The sequence below is a fragment of the Botryllus schlosseri genome, chromosome 15 (genome assembly GCF_051294905.1).
Source record: "Botryllus schlosseri isolate E-star chromosome 15, Bs_hap1, whole genome shotgun sequence".
Classification (NCBI taxonomy): domain Eukaryota; kingdom Metazoa; phylum Chordata; class Ascidiacea; order Stolidobranchia; family Styelidae; genus Botryllus; species Botryllus schlosseri.
This window is the reverse complement of record NC_137250.1, coordinates 12,150,464-12,172,662: the sequence shown is the minus strand read 5'-3', so window position 1 is coordinate 12,172,662 and position 22,199 is coordinate 12,150,464. Positions and strand designations below refer to the sequence as shown.

The following is a 22,199-nucleotide window of genomic DNA, read 5'->3' as shown; positions in this document are numbered from 1 at the left end:
AGACCCATTCGATAATTTCAGAGCCGGAGCCGGAGCTGGAGCCGGAGCAGTGGTAATAATGCGGCTCCGGAGCTGGAGCCGGAGCTAATGTATGATAGAAGAAAGCTACGGAGCCGGAGCTGGAGCAGTTAAAATTTACGGCTGCTCCAAAGCCCTGAATGCATAATCTAAATTCCAAAATGACAGATTGGATTTTCACCTCACTGGTGTCTCGAACCTTTTGCATTACAGTGCTCATTAATTCTGTTTCTCCTATTACTCTGCTAGTATTCTACTGTCTACCATTCAAATGTGCACGCCAAAGAATAAGAAAAAACTTGGGAATGTATTTCATCGTCGATATGGAACAAACCTACATATCTAGAAATTTTCGCTCCGCCATTCACATCGCAGTTCGGATCGTTATTCCGCTTGGACGCTCAACGGTAAAAGTCGTCGCCTTTGACGTATTTAACTCTGTGAAACGTCGTGGCCATTGAGAATATTTTGCAGGATGTAAATGTTCGCCTGGCAAAAATGAAAGAGGCAATCAGATTATTGTAGCTATAATTTTGCTAGGTCTTTCATAAGGGGCAGGGGTTGTTCTATACATGTTTCGCGTTCTGTTCAGTATTCACAAATAGGACGATATATATCCACGCCACACACATACTCTGATTACCTTGGAAAATAAGGAATAATATATAGTTGTTACATCATTACATTGTATCCACCATATCACCATAATACAGGAATTAACAGCGGATTCGAGAGTCGTCAATGTTGACTTGTAAACCTTCTCGTATGACCCCCGGTCATTGTTTTAGATCGCATTATAACATTATTAAAGGCAGAGAATAAGTTCTGATGATGTCTCTAACCCAGGGGCGGCTAACCCGTGACCCGTGAGGTAATTCGCGAAATTAGTTATATGATTTAAAAAATACATTACCCAGGCAATTTATTATTATGAACTTTGCAGGGCCAACCAAAATTTTGGTTATCCGGACCGCGAAATTTGGGATGTTGACGCATTGACGCATAGCCATAGGCCAGTCACATTTTGAATTTGTCGTCCAACATGGGACTTCGCGTCTGCACTCGCAGAGAGTTCGTCGGCGATTGAACCTTTGCACACAATAATAGACGCATGTTCGACATTGATGCAAGCGCGAATAATCCTGCCCATGCCAAATGAGCCCAGTGGAGCAGTGGTATACGGAGCCGACCCGCAATATATGCAAGTAACAATATTATTGAGCGAATTCATTCATCAACTTTAAACAACTTTCGCGCATTGCGCGACGTGTTTTCATTGCATAGTTGTTAACAATTTTGATGCGTAGTAAGAAAAGTCATGTTTTTACGGGTAGCCTACATAATCCGGTTCACTCTTATCTGACGACTTGAATAAGGTCATAAACATTCAAGTGGTCCGCGCAATGGTTCGTCAATCTCGAGTGACCCTTTGACTGAAACGGTTGGCCACCCCTACATAGATACATAATAGAGATATCAAATAATATAAACGCTACAACAACGTTTTGGGGAACTTGTAAACAAAACCCACCTTCAGAACTTGAATTTCTTCTTTAGTGGTCACCAAATCGGCGAGCGCCTCGTCTCTCTCAGCTCTGGCTATTTTCAGTTGTTCTAATGATAATTATAATTCATAAGTACAAAGTATACAATTTATATCAAGGGTGTGGACCCTTTTGGACAATCGGGCCATATATCAATAAGACAGCGAGCCGCCGTTTTTATTTGCTGCTGGACCCGCTTTCTAATTAAATTAAGGATTAATAAAAGTATTTGCAGGACTTCAGTCACATGATTGGTTACGCATAGTAATTAGCAATAGGCTAGCAAGCTCCTTGTCGTCCCGCAAATGGCCGAGTAGCACTCCTGCGCGGACCGAAGATCACACATCTCCGATCCAGATAGTATACTTACCTTCTAGCTCTGCGGATTGCTGCACGTTGTTATCCGGGAATTCCGAAGTCTTATAATGAAATGAAGCTTCCCTCAATTCATCAGCTCTCTCAGCGCCGAATGTTTTGATCTGAACACACGATAGCGGTAAATAATTACAGTAAGTACATGTACCCATATGAATAAGAAATATTATTGTAATTCAGGCCAAGACAAAATGTATTTGTCTGAGAGCAAAACTTATATTCACGGAAAATTTATGCGTCAAACTCGACCACTAAAAGTCGCATTTGATACCAATGTACTTCCCACTTACAGCGTTATTTCTTTATTATTTCATTGATAGCTGGAATGATTACTTTATCTGAATGCAGTGTTGGGATGACTCGAGTCATGACTTGACTCGAGTCGGACTCGAGTCACCTTTTTCGAATGACTTGACTTGACTCGAGTCACTTTGCTGAAATGACTTGACTTGACTTGACTCGGCGTATCAGAAATATGGATTGACTCGTGATTCGAAGCAAAATTAACTAGTCAATTTCAAGTCATCAAGTAATCGGTGCCGATAAAAATAACTGAATCTTGCATATGTTCGGATTGTTCGCGAAACGCTGGTGTCACCGTGAGAGCGATCAATCATTTAATGATCGTGCGTTTTACTGAGCCTCAATTGTTCCCTCACAAATAAATTGACTGCAACCGAAATGATCGAAGCTTACAGCTTACGTTGTCGTAAACTGGTATAGTAACGTAAGTATTTTCTGTTTTACTTTAACCAAACCTCTTGTTTTATTGAAATTGAATTCGAATATAGTTTACATAGTACTCAACCATTGGAGCAGGCTCGAATCATATCATATCGATTTGTAAATGGGTAATGTGTTGCATCCTATCAATTCGTATATATTCTCTATTTTGGCTGATAACTATAAACTGTGGTTTAGCAGTTCTACGTGTATGTGAGCGATACAGCACCTTCTTGATTGTATATTTAACCCTATATTCGTTCATCGGTTTAAAATCAATGACCGCTCAATCTATATTTCAGACATCTAGCAAAATGCAATGACGTTACCATGCCCCATACTTCGAAAAGGCAACTTGACTTGAATTGTGACTTGACTCGTGACTTGACTTGACTTGACTTGACTCGAGTCACCTTTAAAAATCGAGTGACTTGACTTGACTCGAGTCACCTTCGAAAATCGATTGACTTGACTTGACTCGAGTCAAAATGTGCAATGACTCGAAATGACTCGTGACTCGAAGGTAGTGACTTGATCCCAACACTGTCTGAATGTGGGAGCTAAGATTGTTAACTTTAGCTTGGACATCAATAAACTCAGTTACTGACGAATACGTAAATGGTGTATACGCATAGTCCGGAAACTGCGGCAGATGATGTGGCATAATATCCCGGAATTACTAACCGAAAATTTGTTGGTCATCTGCATAGCGGCTCCGCAGAGCGTTAGATTCGTGTATTTTGGATCAAGTACTTCCGTCTTCTCTCCAACAGATTCAATGGTATTCCTAACTTCTTCCCCCAGCTCCTTCAAACTCATCTGCGACAATGCGAAACGATAATTAATCATAAACCGGACTGTAAACCAGAGGTTCTAGAAGTGAGCGAATCGTTTCCATGGGTGAGTGCGATAGCGATACGAAAATGCTTAGCTTATACGCAACTCAGTTTCTTGGTATATCCGATATTAAATCGATGGAAGATGATGGTGAATTGATACTTTACTGTTTAGATAAATTGATGCGTCTGGCGACATTGCAGCACCATATATTACATTCGTATTCCCATTCCCACCTCAACTGTTCACGCTTTGTTAAATGATAAACATTACATTAACAAAAAGAAAAACGAGATTACTGCAACCTATAGCGTAACCATTACCCGTCATCAATCCATGCGCGCCCGTCATAGTTTCTAATATATGACAGAATATATAAATACAGTAATATTCCCAACCTTTTGTCGTCACGGACGCATTTAAAAAAAATCATAAAGCTTGAAGATTCCTTTACTATAATTCCACAGAATACGCATATAAATTCGTGCATATCTTAATCACACGATGCGTGCAAAGACGAAGTTGTAAAAATCTGCCCTATATTACTCTTTAATTTATCTTGATTTAGAAAATAAATTTAGGGTCCTCCTCCATACAGCTATATCCCTTCCGTATTGTGGGGTTTGATGTGTGGCAGTTGCGGCCTTGCCTACAATTAAGTGAGAAATAAATCGACAATTATTACTATTCTACGAATTTATAGTGGCATCACTAGAATAAACGAAAGTCAGATGACTGGAAAGTACTACCAGTAAATTCAATATGCTGTAACTGGGGTGATAAAGATAAGTCGATGGTGATAACAGGATGGATAGACAAATAAGTTAAAGAAACTGTAGTCTGAACAAAATTGATCAAGCCTCTTAATTCCATACCTCTAGGTCTGATTCCTCGTATTCAGAATAAGAATAGAGTTCGTCGATAAAGTGGCACGTGTATTCAAATTCATGCTTCGCAATCCCTGTAATCAATTGGACGCTCATCGTAGAGAAGGTACCGTAGTTTGATATATTTATCTTTACGGAAGTAGGTAGTAGTAATGGTAGTAGCAGTAATAGCATCGCAACTTACATATCATGCTGTCATCCTCAACACTGCTGACATCTTCGCCGATGTCGTTTGAATATAACCTAGACGAGATACGCAATTGGAAATATAGAAGTAGCGATATGTACGTTATTCTCCGCGTTACCGTCGAGACGAAGGCCACGCAAAATCAAGGTCGTAGCAGTCGGAGCTAAGATCGAAGTCCACTTCATTGAGGTCATAAAGCGCATCCAGAAATTCGTTGGCCTGCGCTGGCCTCATTAGAATGCACTCCGGTTTGAGGTAACGTGAGCATCTCCTGTCGTTCATCAGACAATGTTGGAAGCTTTCAGCCAGAATATGATGAACGAGAGAGTATCGTAGCAATGCTCTTCCCTTGCCGTTGACAGTACGGAACTTGAAATGATTCAAGATATTTAGACACCTTCCAATAACATAAAAACAGATGCATATTTATTCACCGGCTCCAAAAAGAGTGACGGATTGGGATTCACTGTCCGCAATTAGGCATAAAATGAGATGATTGCTTTTGGAAATGTCACATTTTTCGTACATAAAATGTACGAATTATTATTGGTGCTCATAATGCATTTCTGAATTGGAAAGACAGATCCATCCATTACAGGGTAATAAGTACCCATTAACCGCAATTGTATCATTCATATTACCACGGTTGGTGCAGCCAAATCGGTAGACTATAATCAGAGAAATATTTATGCATGGTGTGGCGGTTATGGTAGATTGGAGATTTTACCTGCTTACTAATATGGACGGAGTCGATCCCGATAGTCAGGCCCAATCCTTTCGCGCGTTCCAAGGAATCACGCATCCAAGTCCAATAGTGTCGAGAACCTCCAAAGAAGGGTTTCTTTCTTGAGCATGCTTGAAGTAGACATTCCAATTTGTTAATGAGAGCATACAAATTTGGATTGTCATAGGTGATAGGTTTCCCATGGATCATGAAGTCGCAATGAATTCGACGAATCTTGGCTGCAAAATGAAACTCGTGTGTTACTTGAATTGCGCATCGGGTGGATATATTACAAAATGTCGACAGTTACCTTGGATATCGGTTAGAATGAATTGTGATGCTTCCATCTCTTTTGCGTCAGGCAAAAATGTACTTTACGCTGGGTAGCAGTTAATACGGTACATATAACAAAACTGAGGTATAATCTGTGTAAAGAAATGAAATTATAGTTTCGAATAAGATTGCACTCTTCAAGAGAGTTTTCGAATCTGACATGGCATGTTGCATGCCAATGTCCGCGATTGCAAGTCTATTCAGGATTAATTACATTTTACAACAACGTATTGCTGTTTGGTGCGTGCCGTTCTGGCTCTACGAGCCAGCGGTAATTTTGGTAACCAGAATATGATAGAGCAATTGGTTATCTCAATCATATATCAACACAATGATGATCGAATAACTATCCACGACGCGACTACGAGTTCCATTTATCCCATCTTCCTAGCCAAACTATATGCCGCAGTCAATAGTCATTGAAAGTATAAAAAGTTGAGTAATCGTCCTTTTACACAGTAATAGATAATATTCCAAAGGTCCGATTACGATTATTGGACAATATAGTAATCGTCATAATCGATTATGATGAGAAATTATGTCGTCTGTGCACTGTGCAGTTAGTTATGTCTTGGCGACATCATTGGCGTTCATTTATGGCCATTAAAACTGTCTGTCTGTCAGCTGATGGAGTGTGTCCGCAACCGCTCTATAGGAGTTGAATTTCTAGAAACTGAATGTTGAACTATAATTTGCCTAATCACACCGCACAATTTGCAATTCATTTAATGAAATCCCTTCAATACGAGATTTTGGGCCCATTGAAATTCTATTTGCTTTCGAGACGGGTTTCATTCTTTTTGAGTTATATGAAATTGGAATATTACACATCGGACTTCTGCCGTATCTATCGACCGTCTCCTCATCTCCGCACGTGACAACCTGCCACCAGAAACTGTGCAACTTTTATGGGAACCATGAGTGGATATGCCTATTGAAGTCCCCAAAGTTACATTACAATCGTCGTCACACGACTGAAGTGTGAATAAAACGATTTTCTTTCCTTAAGCCCTACACTACACGCAATGTCGCTTACGTGCGTGATCTACACACTTGAGAGACACGGCCGACATATTTAACAGAACGAATGCCATGAATATTCGACGTCCCACCGTTTCCCAGACCTAATCAGTCCCATACGTACTAACGCACGAGCTGTCATAAATACCTATTGCACGTTACTGCGATCTAAAGATGACACTGAGGCGAAAACGAAAATGTTCGCAATATATATAACCCTAGCTGTTATCAAATCCCGCATGGGTGCATATTATTGTTACTATTTCCCGAGGCGTTCACTGGGCTAGTAAGAATCGACTTCTCTGGAGAACAATAGCTTAACGCGGCGGGAAGCAGCGGAAACGAGAGCAGCACGTAATCCAGAACCCCTCCCTGTTTATTCTGCATATTTATCAAGATTTTACCAACCCGGGTCCATTCATCAGATATTAAAATGATAATGTTAACAATGTTGTCTTGAACAGTGCAGCATATTACAAAATCAATTATGTAGCCGACATCCGTTTACAATAGAGAGGTTGAAACAAATTGTTTTCATTCACCCTCCGCCCATACCGAATACAATCCAGTGTAATTAGGGCAATTGTGCATGGTAAGTTATGCTTTCTACACAATGGGGAGCAAACGCATTATCTCAACGCCGACGTAAATCCTTGCTGCAAGTTCAAATATTTAACTTTTGTGCGACAACAAATAAACTGATAACAGTTACATTCAATTGAAGACAATCTGATATTTTTAAACCTTGTATGTTTCACTCCGCTTTTATGACAACGCTGTGGGTCAAGATTTTACAGACATTTTCGCTTCCGCTAACTTGCTCGGCGGAGTGTTACAGGTTTTGGATGCAGCTATATGGTTTCATGCAGGGATGGTGTGAACGCAAACCTTCTTGAAAGGTTCTGTGTGAACGCGATCGTGAACCTCATGACGTCACGTGACGTCATGTTACTAATTCCAACCCTACATTTCAGTGAAGTGATAGCCTATATTAATGTACTACACGATATCTAGCGACGACTCGGTCCACATAATGCCACAATGCTGAAGTACATATTGACGTTTTAAACTTCGCCAAATGTATCAACTGGGGCAATCAAATGATATAATAATCCCATAAAATAAATATCTTCCGTCGCTTTGCCAACAATTTCGACGAGGACTCGCAAGGGAATATAAGCTAGACCGGACAATGTATTCGGCGTCTTAGTATTGCTACATTGATATTGAGCAGAGTGTAAAATGGGTTTCTATACTCGCTACGGATTAAAAAGTTATACAGCAGTAGCCAACACCCCAATCGCACGGATTTGGTTTTTATGATACAATAAACATGTGAAGTCAAGATTGACCCCGTACGCCTGCTAGATTTTTTACATCAGACAACGATATCAATTTCATTGATTGGTAGAATAAGCATCATTCGCTCTCTTCGCTTATTTCGCTCATGATGTTGCGTGATTGCGAATCAAGCTGGATATTTCGAGCAGACTTTTGTAATAAAGCAAGTTTTGATATTGTCAAGGTGCATGGTCGTTTAATGTTGATTTTTTATGCAGCAGCGTCATGCATAAAGTGGCCCGCAGTTAAAATGTAATAAATTTCAACCAAAGATGTTATAATGAAGTGAAAATTGTCATATATGAAAAAGGTTCACAGTGCAGAGCCCACCAAGGTTCGTTTGTGAACGTGAGCCTCTAAATTTGTGACGCTCACACACATATCGCGAACGTGAACCTCACGTTCACACCATCACTAGTTTCATGGCTTCCAATGCGGGAAAATGCATTAAAACTATACTCCTACTAATATGGGGTGTAAGATTTCATCGCTCGAAAAATACGTGTCTCGCTACTCCAATCAAATGGTTAAAATTTATACTCAATTTTGATTCGAGTACCCGAAACATTGCGACCAGCCGGTGCCCTACTCACGACCAACTTCGAGAATCCCATTGGCTGCGGTAGAGGGCGATATCAAGCATGGTTATTGTCGCAAGCACAAAATAAAATGCGAATATTCAATACACTTTACACCATATATACAAGAGGTTTCCAATAGGGATGGTGTGAACGTGAGGTTCACGTTCGCGTTCTGTGTGTGAACCTCGGAAATTTAGACGTTCGCGTTCACGATAGAACCTTCGTAGGTTCTGCACTGTGAACCTTTTTCATCTATATGTTACAATTTTCACTTCACTATAAAATATTTTTGGTTCAAATTTATTGCATTTCAACTGCGGGCCACTCTATGCATGGCGTTGGCAGCATTAAAAATCTACACTAAGCGAGCATGGACCTTGACAATCTCAAAAGTTTTACTTGCTTTGTTACAAAAGTTTGCTCGAAATATCCAGCTTTATGTTTGTGAGTATTTAGTGACTCTCTGCGGTGAGCTTGACCCGCAATCACACAACATTACGAGCGTAATACGTGGTCAAGGGATGATGCTTATTCAACCAAATAATGAGATTGATATCGTTTTCTGATGTAAAAAATCTAGCAGGCTTACGGTGTGAATCTTGGCTTCATATCTTTACTGTATCATTAAAACCACATCTGTGTTATTGAAGTGTTGGCTACTGCTGTATAACTTGTTAATGGGGTAATATCGATAGCAAGTCTAGAAACCCGTTTTACACTTTGCTCAGTATCAATAGCAATACTCAGACGCCGAATACATTGTTCCGTCTGGCCTAGATCGTTAAAGGCGTAAGCTTATATTCACTGGTAGGTCCTCGTCGAAAGTGTTGCCGAAGCGGCGTGAGATATTGATTTTGTGGGAGTATTTTATCCTTTGATTGCCTCAGTTGATACATTTAGCGACGTTTACAACGCCAATTTGTACTTATGCATTGTGGCATTATGTGGTCCGAGTCGTCGCTAGGTATCGTGTACATGTACATTAATATAGGGGATCCCTTCATTGAAGATAGGGTTGTAATTAGCAATATGACGTCGCGTGACGTCATGAGGTTCACGTTCGCGTTCACACAGAACCTTTCAAGAAGGTTTGCGTTCACACGAACCTGAACCTTTCAGAGGTTCACACCATCCCTAGTTTCCAACCTTGTCGCCGCGGAGACGACAATTAAGTGCCAATGACTATTACGAGAATGCCAATTAACGGAATGCTATTGGTGGCTCATTGCTGAGATAGCGTAGTGGTATAACCCACGGGTTGTGGATTCGAGTCCGACCGAGTTCGACACCAGAATTCCAACCTGAATTTTGGAGGTTTATCTAGGCTCCTCCTCACCATCTCATTCGCTTAAGCGATGGCTTAAAAAGCATAGAAGTAGACCATGTTACAAGTCGTTAGTTAAGGAATCAATAATAAGGAATATCGGCCTGGTGTAAATTACCATTGACCATTGTAGTCGACAAACACCATGAATACCACAAACAACAGCTCATTCTTCAAAATAAAAAAAAGTCACCTTTGGGGGATGCAAACCCGGATATCAGCCAAAGAGTGAGCTGTTATAACTTAAGAATGTTGTCTAACCATTACTATGATGATTAATGCCTGAAAAAACTGTGGCGAAATTGAAAAACTTTGTATAGTGTTCTCCAGCAGCCCTAATAGAGATATCTGGTGACAATCAATAGGATGGAAATTTCTTCTTACAAGAAAACAGGTGCTTCGACTGCTATTGTCATTTACACCAGGCAGTTATAGCTTATTTCTGATGTTTGATGCGCCAACTTGTAGCGCAGCCCACTTTTGTTCTGGGCTTTTCACAAGACACCGCTTTTAAGCGGCTGTCTGTGTGACGCTGCCGGAACCTTTTCAAGTCAGAATTTGAGTCGCGACCCTGGAAAGATTGATATATACAAGCTTGGATGTTAAATGCGGGTCGACCTGCTAAACCAGGGGTCGACAACTCCTGGCACGCAAGATGATTTACATGGCACGCTAAATGATTTGACGCGCACTGTTATATAACCATGCTTATGTTTGTAGCAGAAAGTGCATCCAAAGTGAAACCAAATGGAAAAAGCTCGAAGGTGACCCAAAATTACTTCGTAACTCAACATAAAATAGGATCTTTTCGGGTAGATTTTATTTATCCTAAAAATTTTCTCGCTATTCGCGCGATTTAGTGGTACGGTATTTAAGGATTATAATGTGGGTATATCCCCCTAATCTATATATAGAAAAATATATATCAAGTACAATAAACTCATAGAATCAGGAACCTCGGGAACCTGGCGCAATCGATCACGTTGCCAGCTTCCGATAAGCGGTTGTTGGGATTCCTTGTTTGAAACGATAAATATGACAGACCTAAAAATGCTAGGTACGCCATACAGTTGGTAATATTTTTACATTGCCATATTTTGGCACGCTGCATGCGAAAAGTTGCCAACCCCTGTGCTAAACCATAGTGTTGCTCCAATCCGGCTTCTCCGTCAGCATATCGTCGATGGCATCACTTGCTGATAAATCCAGGAGTTCAAAGTGTTTTGACCGATATTAGTTTTGGTATATTTGACGGTTGTATACGGGTAATTTTCTTGGCTAGGTCGCGGACGAAGCGAATAAAAGTGGGCGAAAGCTGTAGAGCAGCGGGGACGTGAAAACATCTGAGGGCGTGAAAGCATCTGAAGGGGACTCAAAGCTGCGGTCAACTGGAACTTTTTTTTCGCGTACCGCATGTTTCATATCCAATTCATAGCTATTGCTCTGTGTATAGTCCTAATTTCATATTTTAGAAGTCTCCCATCAACAGCCATAACCTTCCATGCCATCAAACTATCCGTTCAGATTGCTAACATTCTGGTCGCATTTTGTGATATGACGATAAGGGGGCGCGACATTTACCATTAATAATGGTCCATTATCATAAAAGGGGGCGTGTCTAAAAAAGTTTGAGAACCACTGCTGTAGAGGTTTGTGGTAATTTGTCGATGGAATTTAGACAGGGATCTGTAGGGAGGGTGCAGATAAAATTTAATGTAATATTTATTTCGCATGCGGACTTTGTAATAGACACGAAGAGGATATAATTGCAAGTAATCTATACCATCACCTGTCTGTGACTGTACACTGTACAGAAGAGTTTATATAGTCCTACACGTGGCCTTGAACTGCGAATGAGATCAAATTTATATCAAGGAGGCGTTAATTTCGTGATCCTCATACGAATTATAATGGTCATTAAATGCAGCGTCAACAAAAGTGATTTTTCGGCGGACCTCAAACCCTAAGATAGGTTTTTGTATTATTCAAGAATGTGAGAACCGCCCCTTTGCCAGGTGACTAATGTAGGTAATTTTAGCATTGTAATCTTATGTTAGTTTAACTGCATGTCAGATCGTGCACCGCCGTCTATCAGCTGACTGATTCCAAGTCAATAGATTGGCGTATAGCTCAGGGGAAGTGGAATTCAATGTGTCGTTCCAGTTTGTTTTGGCCGGAAACACGCATGCGCTAAGCTACATCCTGAGGATTACTTGGCGACGCAGCATTGCAAGCGGCATTTTAGGTACGGGAATAAAAAGTTGGAAATTCCCATATTGTCGAAAAGATGGCTTTGTGTTTTGACGACGATGACTAATAATTTTCGAAGTCCTGTGCAATTGTCCTATTGAGTTGCAAATGCTGAAATGGATGATTAGACTTCGATGTCGTTTTGTATTTAACGTGAATAATGTTCCTCAGCAACGGAGGCTATATACCAGTCGATGCTCGTGGCTCAAAAGATGATCTGATATGAAGTCGATTCGAGCCAATATCCTAAGTGTCACAATAAAATAAATTCAGTAATTGCAAGGAGCCATCTATCACTATCAATAATCCCTATAACTTCCAAAGACGTTCGTTTTATGGCATTATCAGTAGGGATGAGCAAAATCATATCAAACGAAATTCACAAGACGTGCGGTATCCACTTCGTGTCATCAAACAGCGAGAGTAAAAACCGAATTGACAACAGTGTTGGAGTTTGGAGAGTCAATGAACCCAATACAAAACCGGCCGACTGCTTCTGCAATATATAATCCGAATAGTCGTTTCGATATATACGTGCATAATTATCTGCATTCACAACATACAGATCACTTAAGATAACAATTCAAAATCGTTGCTGAAATGTTTGATTCACAGACCTTTACTCGCTAACCAATGGTTAAAAATCACAAGTGGCTTTAATATTCAATATCATGTGAAAAAAATATCCAACGGGCAGACAAAAAAGAAGTAAAGGACTGAATGTTTGCAAGCCTGTGTATGGAACGCATTGATGGAGGTTACTTATTGGCGTCTGGGGCATTTTGCACTGTGTAAGTGTGTGTGTTCAATTTTCGTTGTTGAAACTATATCCCTATTGTCCAGCGGGACATAGTCTATGGGTCTATCTATATTTTTTAAAAGCCTTATTTTTGGCATTTCGATACGGCAACAACACGGCCTGAATGTTAGGCTCCAGCCGAGTCGAGCATTCGAGTATCACTCATTATGACGTTACATGAGTATGAATGATGTGGAAAGTTAAAATGTGTACTTGTACGTACGTACATTGTACATTGTCTTGCGACCACAAAGAATATGCCAGTTCGACATCACATTCAAGATCACTTGGTATTTTTTCGACCAAATCCATTTCATCGCTGAACACAACTTCACAGATACTCCATTTCAACGAAGTACTTGGCTTTGTACTATACATATTTCTTGTGACGCGTTACGACCAATAGAGGTTTACGGTATTCCAAAATGGTAAGGAATCATTGTGCCCAGCCCTAATTACAAGTAAGGAATCGCTGCTAAATATTTTGCAAACAAGATTTTGCGGCAATGTATGATATTGCGTAAGTCAGAACGACTATGATGATACTTCCTATACCCTCCTCACCCTGGAGCAACATGCGGCTACAGGTAGGCCTGCCAACATTGTTTTTCAAGGAAAACGAGGATTGTGACGAATGCCAGTCAGTTTCACCGAGTTGAATAGCCGGATCTTCAAGCCAACTCTGACTATGAGAACCTCATTTCCTTATAAACAAAAACCCTGGGTCTTCGAATATATCTCGACGGAGACGAAAGACAATCTGCGGTTTTTTTTTGGCAAATTCATAGATTTACGTCGCGTGTGAGGTCATCAGCGATTGAAATATCGCGAATCGCTTTTGAATAGCCGGAGGCTGATTTGCCAAATTCGCCTAACGGCTACGAGCTGCTGGTTGAACACTCTCACGCATATGTCAGGTAGAACTATTAGAGCTCAGATTCTCATGCAAATGTTTTACATGGCTGTCAGGTCTTGAATGAAGCATGAGTTCGGTCAACCTCCGTTATATAAAGCGAAGATTAATATTTCCTTTGTACTTATTAGGTATCATTCTTCTGGTTGGTTTACAATAGTTTTCAAATTTTCACTGGATAATAGATTTGGCGATGTCGCATATAATCAAGGCCGCCAGAATTTATGTGTGTATGCTCGTCCAGTTTGGAGCACACTGTTGTGTTACAGATACCGGTAAGTTCGGTTAAAAAAAGGCATTGTTTGCTATGTGTTTTTCCAATTTGATGTCTATTTGGTATTCTGTGTATAAACATTAGTTAGTTCTCGAAAACTACATCTATCTGGGCAGCGGCAATATTATCATTCCAGACATTCATTGTTACCACTGAATGAGTAGGAGTACGCTCGTCATTGCAGATTTGTACTTTCGTTCATGTATTGTCATTTTTATGAGTATCGCGTTGTCTGCGCTTTGGAAGTATCAAAGTTAGAGATTTGGTTGTTATTAGGCCATTGCGTCGTATATAGTATGACTGTAGCCATGCGGCATGGCGTCATTGTGGTAATGATCTCATCGTACACATGCTGTACCTGCACAATGGTACCAACAGGTCTTTCAAGAAGCTCGCCATGAATCAAAATGGACGATCCACGCCAGTAAATGAACCTTAATATAATAACAAGCCATTTGGGGTACAGAGCTTCAGAATAACGCGAAACAATAACTTCATATTGTTAATTTATTCACTGAAAGCTTTTCGACTGACTCTCATCAGTAGTGAAAGTCAGTGATAGGGTGAATCAAATTCAAAATGTAGGAGCTATTTTGTCTGTATGACGCACTAATAACAAAAACAAACAACAAAGCTCCTACATTTCGAATTTAATTCACCCTATAACTGACTTTCGCCAGTGATGAGAGTCAGTCGAAAAGCTTTTAGCGAATAAATTAACAATGTGAATTTAATATAATGCTAATTCATTAAAATAATTCGCATTCATTCCCATCTATACAAATATTAATGATTTACCAACAGATTTATGTGTTCAATCTTTGTACTATATCTCACAACGAATACGAGTACGAAATCGATGATACACCGGGAGGCTTCATGTCCTTTGTGACTCTCTTTTGACGATATAGCATCACTCATCTTCTGGCGACGGATGTTTGTTATCGTTTACGGCTTTACGCCATCAATGTAATTATTGAATCCCATGTAATGTAGGCTATATTGACCTATATCTGTAACGTAACACGGTGTCTTAGAGCAAACTAGAAGTCAGCAGCTACGGAATCATAATAAAGAATATCGGCCTGGTGTAAATGCAGTCGAAAACACCATGTCATTGTTTGTGGTATCCATGGTGTTTGACGACTTCGGTGGTCATTTACACCAAGCCGATTTATACCTTATTTTTGATTCCGTAGCTGCCGACATGTAGGTTGCAGCTCAGCTCACTTCTACACCGTTTACGCGGATGAGATGTCGAGAAGCCTAGATGAGCCCCCCAACACCTAGGTACGAATTCTGGAGCCGACCTCAGTCGGACTTGAACCCATTGGTGTTGCAGCTGTGGATTATACCACCACGCTATCTCGCCACCCCACCATGAATACCACAAACAACAACAACACGGATACCTCAGAATAAATAACGCACTTCAAAGTAAAATCACCCCGATCTGACGCCGTATTTTGCGTTTTTAGGCTTGGCACCGGTTGTATTCGATATAGATTTCAGGTATCAATCCGAACGAATAGAGAGGAATGGATCATGGGAGTACGGAGTATTTGTAGATGTGAAATGGAATATAACAGGGGATCAAGGTGAGCGGTTAACAAATTGACTTCACTATCTATTCGCGACTCTTCACACAATAAATGAGAGTTCGTGACCCATGACGGATTCAAAAGACCGTATTGAAAATATATTGCACAAGATCCAACTATCCGTTATGGGACATATCTGCAAGCTGGCGACTAACAAGCAGGATTATCAGAACCCGGCGTGGTCATCAATGTCATTTTTAGGGCTGGGCAAAATCGAGTACCTGAGTGATTCGATTCTGAATCACGTAATATGCTTCGAGTCGAGTCGAGTAATCGAGTATCACTCATTATGACGCCATAACAGAATGTAATACGTCAAAGTTCAAATATGTACCGTTTATGCCACTACAAAGAATATAATGCCTGTTATCCATCTCATAAATGATACTTTGGTATTTTTCGACCATACCGATTTCATTCCACTTGGTGACAATGTTGTGGGATAATCATGACTTCGGAAATGTGCTATGTCCAGTAACCTTCGTAGCTTCGTACGATATGTTTAGTATGCTACGATACCGCCAATCAAGGTTTCAAGGCTATAACAGTGGATGATAGTATCGAAACTATAATTCTAGATGATAAATTAACTTTCAGTGGCGATGAGCGTATAATTTCAGTACTCGAAAAAATCGACTTATGCTACTCGACTCGAATCATTAAAATTACTACTCGATTCAGATTCGAGTACTCGAATCATTGTGCCCAGCCCTAGTCATTTTATGTTTCTCTATATTTCCGACATCATAATGAGTTACATTTGAGTGCTCGAAATTGAATAATAAATTAAGGGACTCGATTTTAGTCCTCCTCGGTAGAAAAGAATTTATTTGTTATGTCGCTAAGTCAAGTTTACTCCATTATGTGATTCGAATCAATATCGAATCAATAACTGTATAAACCATATTTTACTTGTGCAAAAAGTACGGCAACACCAATTTCATTCATTGTTGTTATTTCGTCACATTGAATTAGATCATAATTTCACGCTATATTTTCGTGCATGTTTTCTCAGGAATCGACTTTGGTGGCATTATATACCATCTCGGTGGGAACGGGTTTTCCCAGCAGAGTATATCCAAAAGAGCAATATCGCTTTCAGGTATTATTAATTTTGGTATTAATGTTTTGCTATTCTAAACAGTTAGTGACAAGGTTATGCAACGAATACGATTTTTCCGAACACTTCTCATGCATCCCGATGAAATAATTTCCTGTAGCACTTTCGACCGTGTAAATTGTCTACCATCATTTCGCAACGGTCATGCCTCGCAGAAGCTTCAAAATATTTTGCGGGCATATTAATTGATCCTGTAATGATCGGGGTCCTTAGTGACCGCTCGGAAATATGGACGTTCTCAAAATTTTAAACGACCTTTTTTTGAATTTTCAAGCGCAACAAAAGAATCATTGCAATTTTAATTAGGTTTCTGGTCGTAGCTGCATTTAGATATAGTTTATCGCATTTTCTCGGAAATGAGTGTCATTAGTAGGGCAAGTTTTTGCAACTTTTTTTATAGCTTCCGACAGCTTCCCAGATACTTAGAGTCTATGTACTATGATATTTTAGGCTGTTTGAAGGGATTTTATAGCGCAACTTTTTGCGAATTCCTCTATTTTCCGTACCTATTTTTACTGCAACTTCGATCGAATATTGCGTAAAAATAGAAGAAGTGATTTAAAAACATGCTATAAACTATTCCTATCATGATTCTATTCTCATTTATTTGCATAACAAAGAGCTATATGATGGGTTAGCTGCATCTCACTGTAATCTATGACACAATGGCTTGCAAGAAAGAAGTTCCACTACCCCTGCCAAGCACGACCGTTTCCGAACACAAATGTCGTTTAAATTTGAGATAGTTTTCCATTTCACGAACACCCACCCAGGCGAGACCACCGAAAATTACATTTTCACGTCATTCAGGCTAATGATTTTGTTAAGTCGCCAAGAGCGAGTGTTTCTGTAACGCTTTGGGTCAAGCATGCAGACCTATGGGGTTTGGGGTCTGCTATTTGACGTGTTTTAGGGGAGGAGGTTATCGATATGCTGCTTGGCTTTATGAGGAAAAATTAGTCCCGGATTGCATAATTTTCTTGCTGTGTACCGGCAAAATATGTAATTTTGGCGGTCTCGCCAGAATTTTTGGCGGTCTTGGCAGAATGTCCGCGAAATGGTTGATTAACAAATTTGACAGCTCTGCAGGAACTAGGTTATACAACGAGACCTTTCGAATATCTCATACCCTACTAGTTCAACAAAAATTATAAACGCAACTTTTTGCTGCAAGTTTTGTCAAAATTAAGTGCAACTTTCTCGCGGTTTTAGTGCAACAAAAACTTGCCCTGGTCATTAGGTTTTGTAATAGCAGAAAGCGATTGTTGAAATCCTCATAACGGTCCATTTAACCAGGGCTTCCATGCATTTTATAGGCGGCAATAATCAAATGCCACCTCCGGGATTTTTTCCACCACATCCGAACGGAGGGGGCAGTGACTGCGACGCTCATAGAAATGAAACAATATGGACAGCTGATGAAAACGGAACAGCAATCCAGTGCCGTATACCGTGCGAAGGTTTTATTTTCGACGAAATGTGTTCGGTGGGAGCAAACATATGCAGCCTGTTATCAAGCGGATTCAAAACCGCCAGCAAGGTAAGCACTCCAATACAACAATTCATATTCATCAAGTTCTCTGGTTTGGCCATTGAGACCTATTCATCAGCATCACACAAATTGAAACAGCGCTGCTGGCGACGAAAAACTGTTCGTACATTGTTTTCGGAAGGTGAACGCAAAATTAAAAAGGGGTGGCCAGGATATTAAACATATTCTATTTTCGAAGTGCTTTAATATTTTCCATATTTAACATATAAGCAGGCATATGGACATGGGCGTTATGGCTAGCAGTTTCAGCCAACACAGACAATGTATGCAATGTAATATGTCGTAATAGTGGTATCGTAGAATACTTTACCTTTTATTCTAGGACACTCGAAATATCCACGTACCCGTACGCTTCGGAGCAAAATATCGGCTTGAGCTCTACGTTTATCGCGGCTGGAGTTATGGTAGCCGGCAAAGAATTGATTATGTGGACGGAGCGTTGTTTTGCCGCCACGAGCTCGTAACGAAATTTAACCTAACGAAAGAATACGCGGACGATTATTGCGGAGAGCAGCACGAAATGGACCGTGAGTTGTGTTTGTTGTAGAAAATTGCCCGCTGGGATGGGCTCAGCCAAATCAGCATGAACGCTGCTTTCGGGTACAGACGGAATCACAAATCCAATACCCTACGTGTTAGATGCCCGAGTGGTCTATGTATCCATTTCAACGTTCATGTCTCGCTATTTATTTCCTCCGTGAAGAGAGTGAGCATTTGCGGGAAAATATTATATTCATTATTCACGGTAAAACTGGTAAATACACACATAATCTGGGGAGCAACCTGCCCCGGCCTGAAGGAAAATGGCGAGATTGGAATAAATTTTTTTAAATTTTAGTAATACAGTCAAATTGTATGCAATACATGAAGAGGTCAGATTACAGAATTACGGTAGATGAAGAATTGGCAAGGGTTACAGAGCAGAGGTAGAGATGATTGAAAATGAAGATTCGAAATTACAGAAATTATGCTGTGATTATTATTTTTAAGTGGTGTGTGTCGCTGTTTCCGGTCTTGTGCGCTACGGACAAAATATGTTATCTGTGGAATATATAACCCTCGGTGCGGCCGATTGTTGATACGGTATTCAGTGCTATCGACAACATCGTGAAGTAAACTGCCAGGGTTCTGGTAGCACAAACACCACGAGGTGAAGGATTGTAGGTAGGGTTGCCTTTAAAAAATGGTGTTATAAAACACTTTGTTTAAAACAGTGTTTAAAAATATGACTTTTTAAAAAAGTTTTGTTTTTTCTCAAACGTTGTATAATTAATCCGCAAAAGCATGTGTTATGAGCCCAGGGACGATTTGCACCAAATACAGTTCACGTATACGATATTGGAGTGGCAGGAACCCCCGGAATCGTCGTCAGTTCAACAGTTATAGCATGTAGATGTAGATCATTGGTACGGAATGGGTGTTGTGATGATGGTGAGCGCCGACCGTAAAAATTCTGCGTAACGATGTAGTCCCGGTTAAAGATATTTTTGCTCTGTTTATGACTGTGGTCGGAAGTCTTTTTCGTATAGGGAGCCATATTTACCCTATATTTTCAATTGCCATTGTCAATCCAACGCTGCGTCACAATTGATGATTCGTGACGTCATGGCGAAAAACAACAACGAAAAACACGTTTTAAACAAGGGCCATGTTTTAAACATTTTTATTCTAAATAGATTATTGTTTTAAATGCAACCCTGGATCTAGGATTGGGCGCTCGATCTAAAACTTCTGCGCTGCACATTTTTATAGCCGTTGAATCTACATGCTACAGAATTATACCAGTCGAGTGAAACAGTGATTCTTGTTCCTGCTCCCAACCCCAAATTATGTTTCACTCAAATGACTATAAGGGGAGGTGAGGCACAATATATACAGAGGCACAATGGTGCATCGTGAAAATTTTAAAAACCCGACATGAAGAATATACATCGCTTCGATGATTTAGTAGTGTCATATTAGCCGTCATCCTGATGTGGTTTGATTTCGGTTAGGTCGCTGTCTTTGTAAGAAAATGGCGGGTCTCTTAATTTCGCTGACCTAGATAAATTTACATTGCTACCTTTCAATCGTGTTTTAGGTGGGTATATCTCGTTTGTTGTGCTTGAAACTAGTACACAGCTTAGTCAGAGCAGTTAAACGTCGCCATGTCTACTATTTTGGGTGTAGAATTGCGATTTTAAGTTGTTGATTTTTTTTTTGCTCCGAAGAATTGGGCAAGCCGCGGCAGCGATCTTCATGCAAGTTTCATTACGATTCCAAATTTCTGCATGCAAACTATATAACTGGTCTCAAACGGTTCTCGTTTATTGCTAATTGACGCGGTTTTAAATTTTTCAGTAGACCTACAGTCCCATTTCCCCTGCCGCTTGTCCCATTGTGCCCCGCCTATGGGACAATAAGGTACGTTTCTCCAACGGCTGTTCTTTCGTTATTTCTTCGTATTTTCAAACAATTTCTATTTGGAAATATGCGTTTACTGTTCATCCATAATTTTGCTAAAGTTCATTGGTATTTCTGGATTCGAAATATAATTTATGAATAAAAATGTTTGGCCCATTGTACCCCACCTTCCCCTATCATCGGCATTGTCACTTGAATGAACTGTATCTTAAATCAACTCGACCTTGAACTTGCATTATCGTTTGTAACTCGAATTGACGCCATTTTTTGTCGCTCAGTCAAGCGTTTACCAATTTTGAGCGGCTATATTTATACTTCTGCAATAATGTCACCGGAAGACGTCACTCATGACGAAGTGAAATTTCTATCACATTGTGTGTGTTTGTTTGTGTCATTCATGGTGTTTGTCGACAGCAATGGTCATTTACATCAGGCCGATTGTCTTTATTTTGATTCCATGTCTGCCGACTTGTAGCACGGCTAGGCTTTTTTAAGACACTGCTTGCGCTGATCACATCTTAAATTGATTAAATTAAATTAAATTATACTAAGATCCGCCATGGCTATTCCCCTGCCCACAAAGACCTATTTAGTCAATCATGCAGTGAATGTTTGGCCAAATCAATTCGTGAATTGTGCCTGTTAGAGTCAGGATGTTTGCTTGAGGCATGAGCGTATATTCGCGCCCATTGTTGTAGGGCTACTCAGGAACAATTTGGAAGGGTTAGGTACCAAATATCATTTGTAGTTTCACAAGAATTGACTAACCTGGTGGAGAGGTGGCGTAGTGGTATAATTCATGGCTACAACACCAACGGGTTACGGGTTCGAGTCTGACTCAGGTCGACTCCAGAACTCCTACCTAAGTGTTGGAGGTTTATCAAGGCTCCTCCTCGCCGTGTCATCCGCGTAAACGACGTCTTAAAAAAAGCCTGGAAGTGGGCCGTGCTACAAATCGTTAGATACGGAATCGTAAATGCAGAAAATCGACCTGGTGCAATGTGCCATTGTCGTCGACAAACACCATAAATACTAACTAACCTGGAAGGACCAGGCCATTATCATGTATGGAACGGTGTAGCTTATTCACAACAATAAAAGTGTACTATGGCGAGTCGAGCAAAATCAGTTAGATTGTTAGTTCGATGCGTTAGATTTCTTTTAGTTTTTCGTTCAAGCTCCTATCTTGCAGTCGCCGTCATGTTTGTTTGTTTGTTTGTTTGTTTGTGTTATCCATGGTGTTTGCCGACTACAATGGTCATTTACACCAGGCCTATTTTTCTTCATTTTTACTCCGTAGCCGACTTGTAGCACGGTCCACATCTAGGCTTTTTATGAGACACAGCTTACTAGGGTTACATTTAAAACAAATAGTTGCTCAAAACACTTTTTT

General features: G+C 40.2%; 2 protein-coding genes across 3 annotated transcripts in view; one reads left to right on the top strand and one right to left on the bottom strand.

The window, feature by feature from the left end:
* Window positions 1-306: 306 nt before the first annotated feature.
* Window positions 307-5,046, bottom strand: LOC145456896 (uncharacterized). 2 transcript variants are annotated; one of them, XM_080335037.1, is made up of 7 exons: window positions 4,690-5,042; window positions 4,569-4,627; window positions 4,373-4,458; window positions 3,345-3,479; window positions 1,933-2,041; window positions 1,550-1,632; window positions 307-507 (listed from the first exon to the last, which is right to left on the bottom strand). In XM_080335037.1, the coding sequence occupies exons 1-7, from the start codon at window positions 4,851-4,853 to the stop codon at window positions 451-453; spliced, it is 693 nt and encodes a 230-aa protein (XP_080191163.1). In that variant the 5' UTR covers window positions 4,854-5,042; the 3' UTR covers window positions 307-450. The 2 variants fall into 2 exon arrangements, with proteins under 2 accessions (XP_080191163.1, XP_080191165.1); XM_080335039.1 differs by lacking the exon at window positions 3,345-3,479 and having other exon boundaries at window positions 4,690-5,046.
* Window positions 5,047-13,704: 8,658 nt separating this feature from the next.
* The window catches only part of LOC145456880 (uncharacterized), a 28,617-nt gene continuing 20,122 nt past the window's right edge, over window positions 13,705-22,199 (top strand). Inside the window, exons 1-5 of the mRNA XM_080335015.1 lie at window positions 13,705-14,131; window positions 15,609-15,728; window positions 16,747-16,833; window positions 18,168-18,391; window positions 18,726-18,930. Of these exons, the coding sequence (XP_080191141.1) occupies window positions 14,050-14,131; window positions 15,609-15,728; window positions 16,747-16,833; window positions 18,168-18,391; window positions 18,726-18,930 (718 nt within the window). The 5' untranslated portion in view covers window positions 13,705-14,049. The remainder of the gene's footprint in view (window positions 14,132-15,608; window positions 15,729-16,746; window positions 16,834-18,167; window positions 18,392-18,725; window positions 18,931-22,199) is intronic.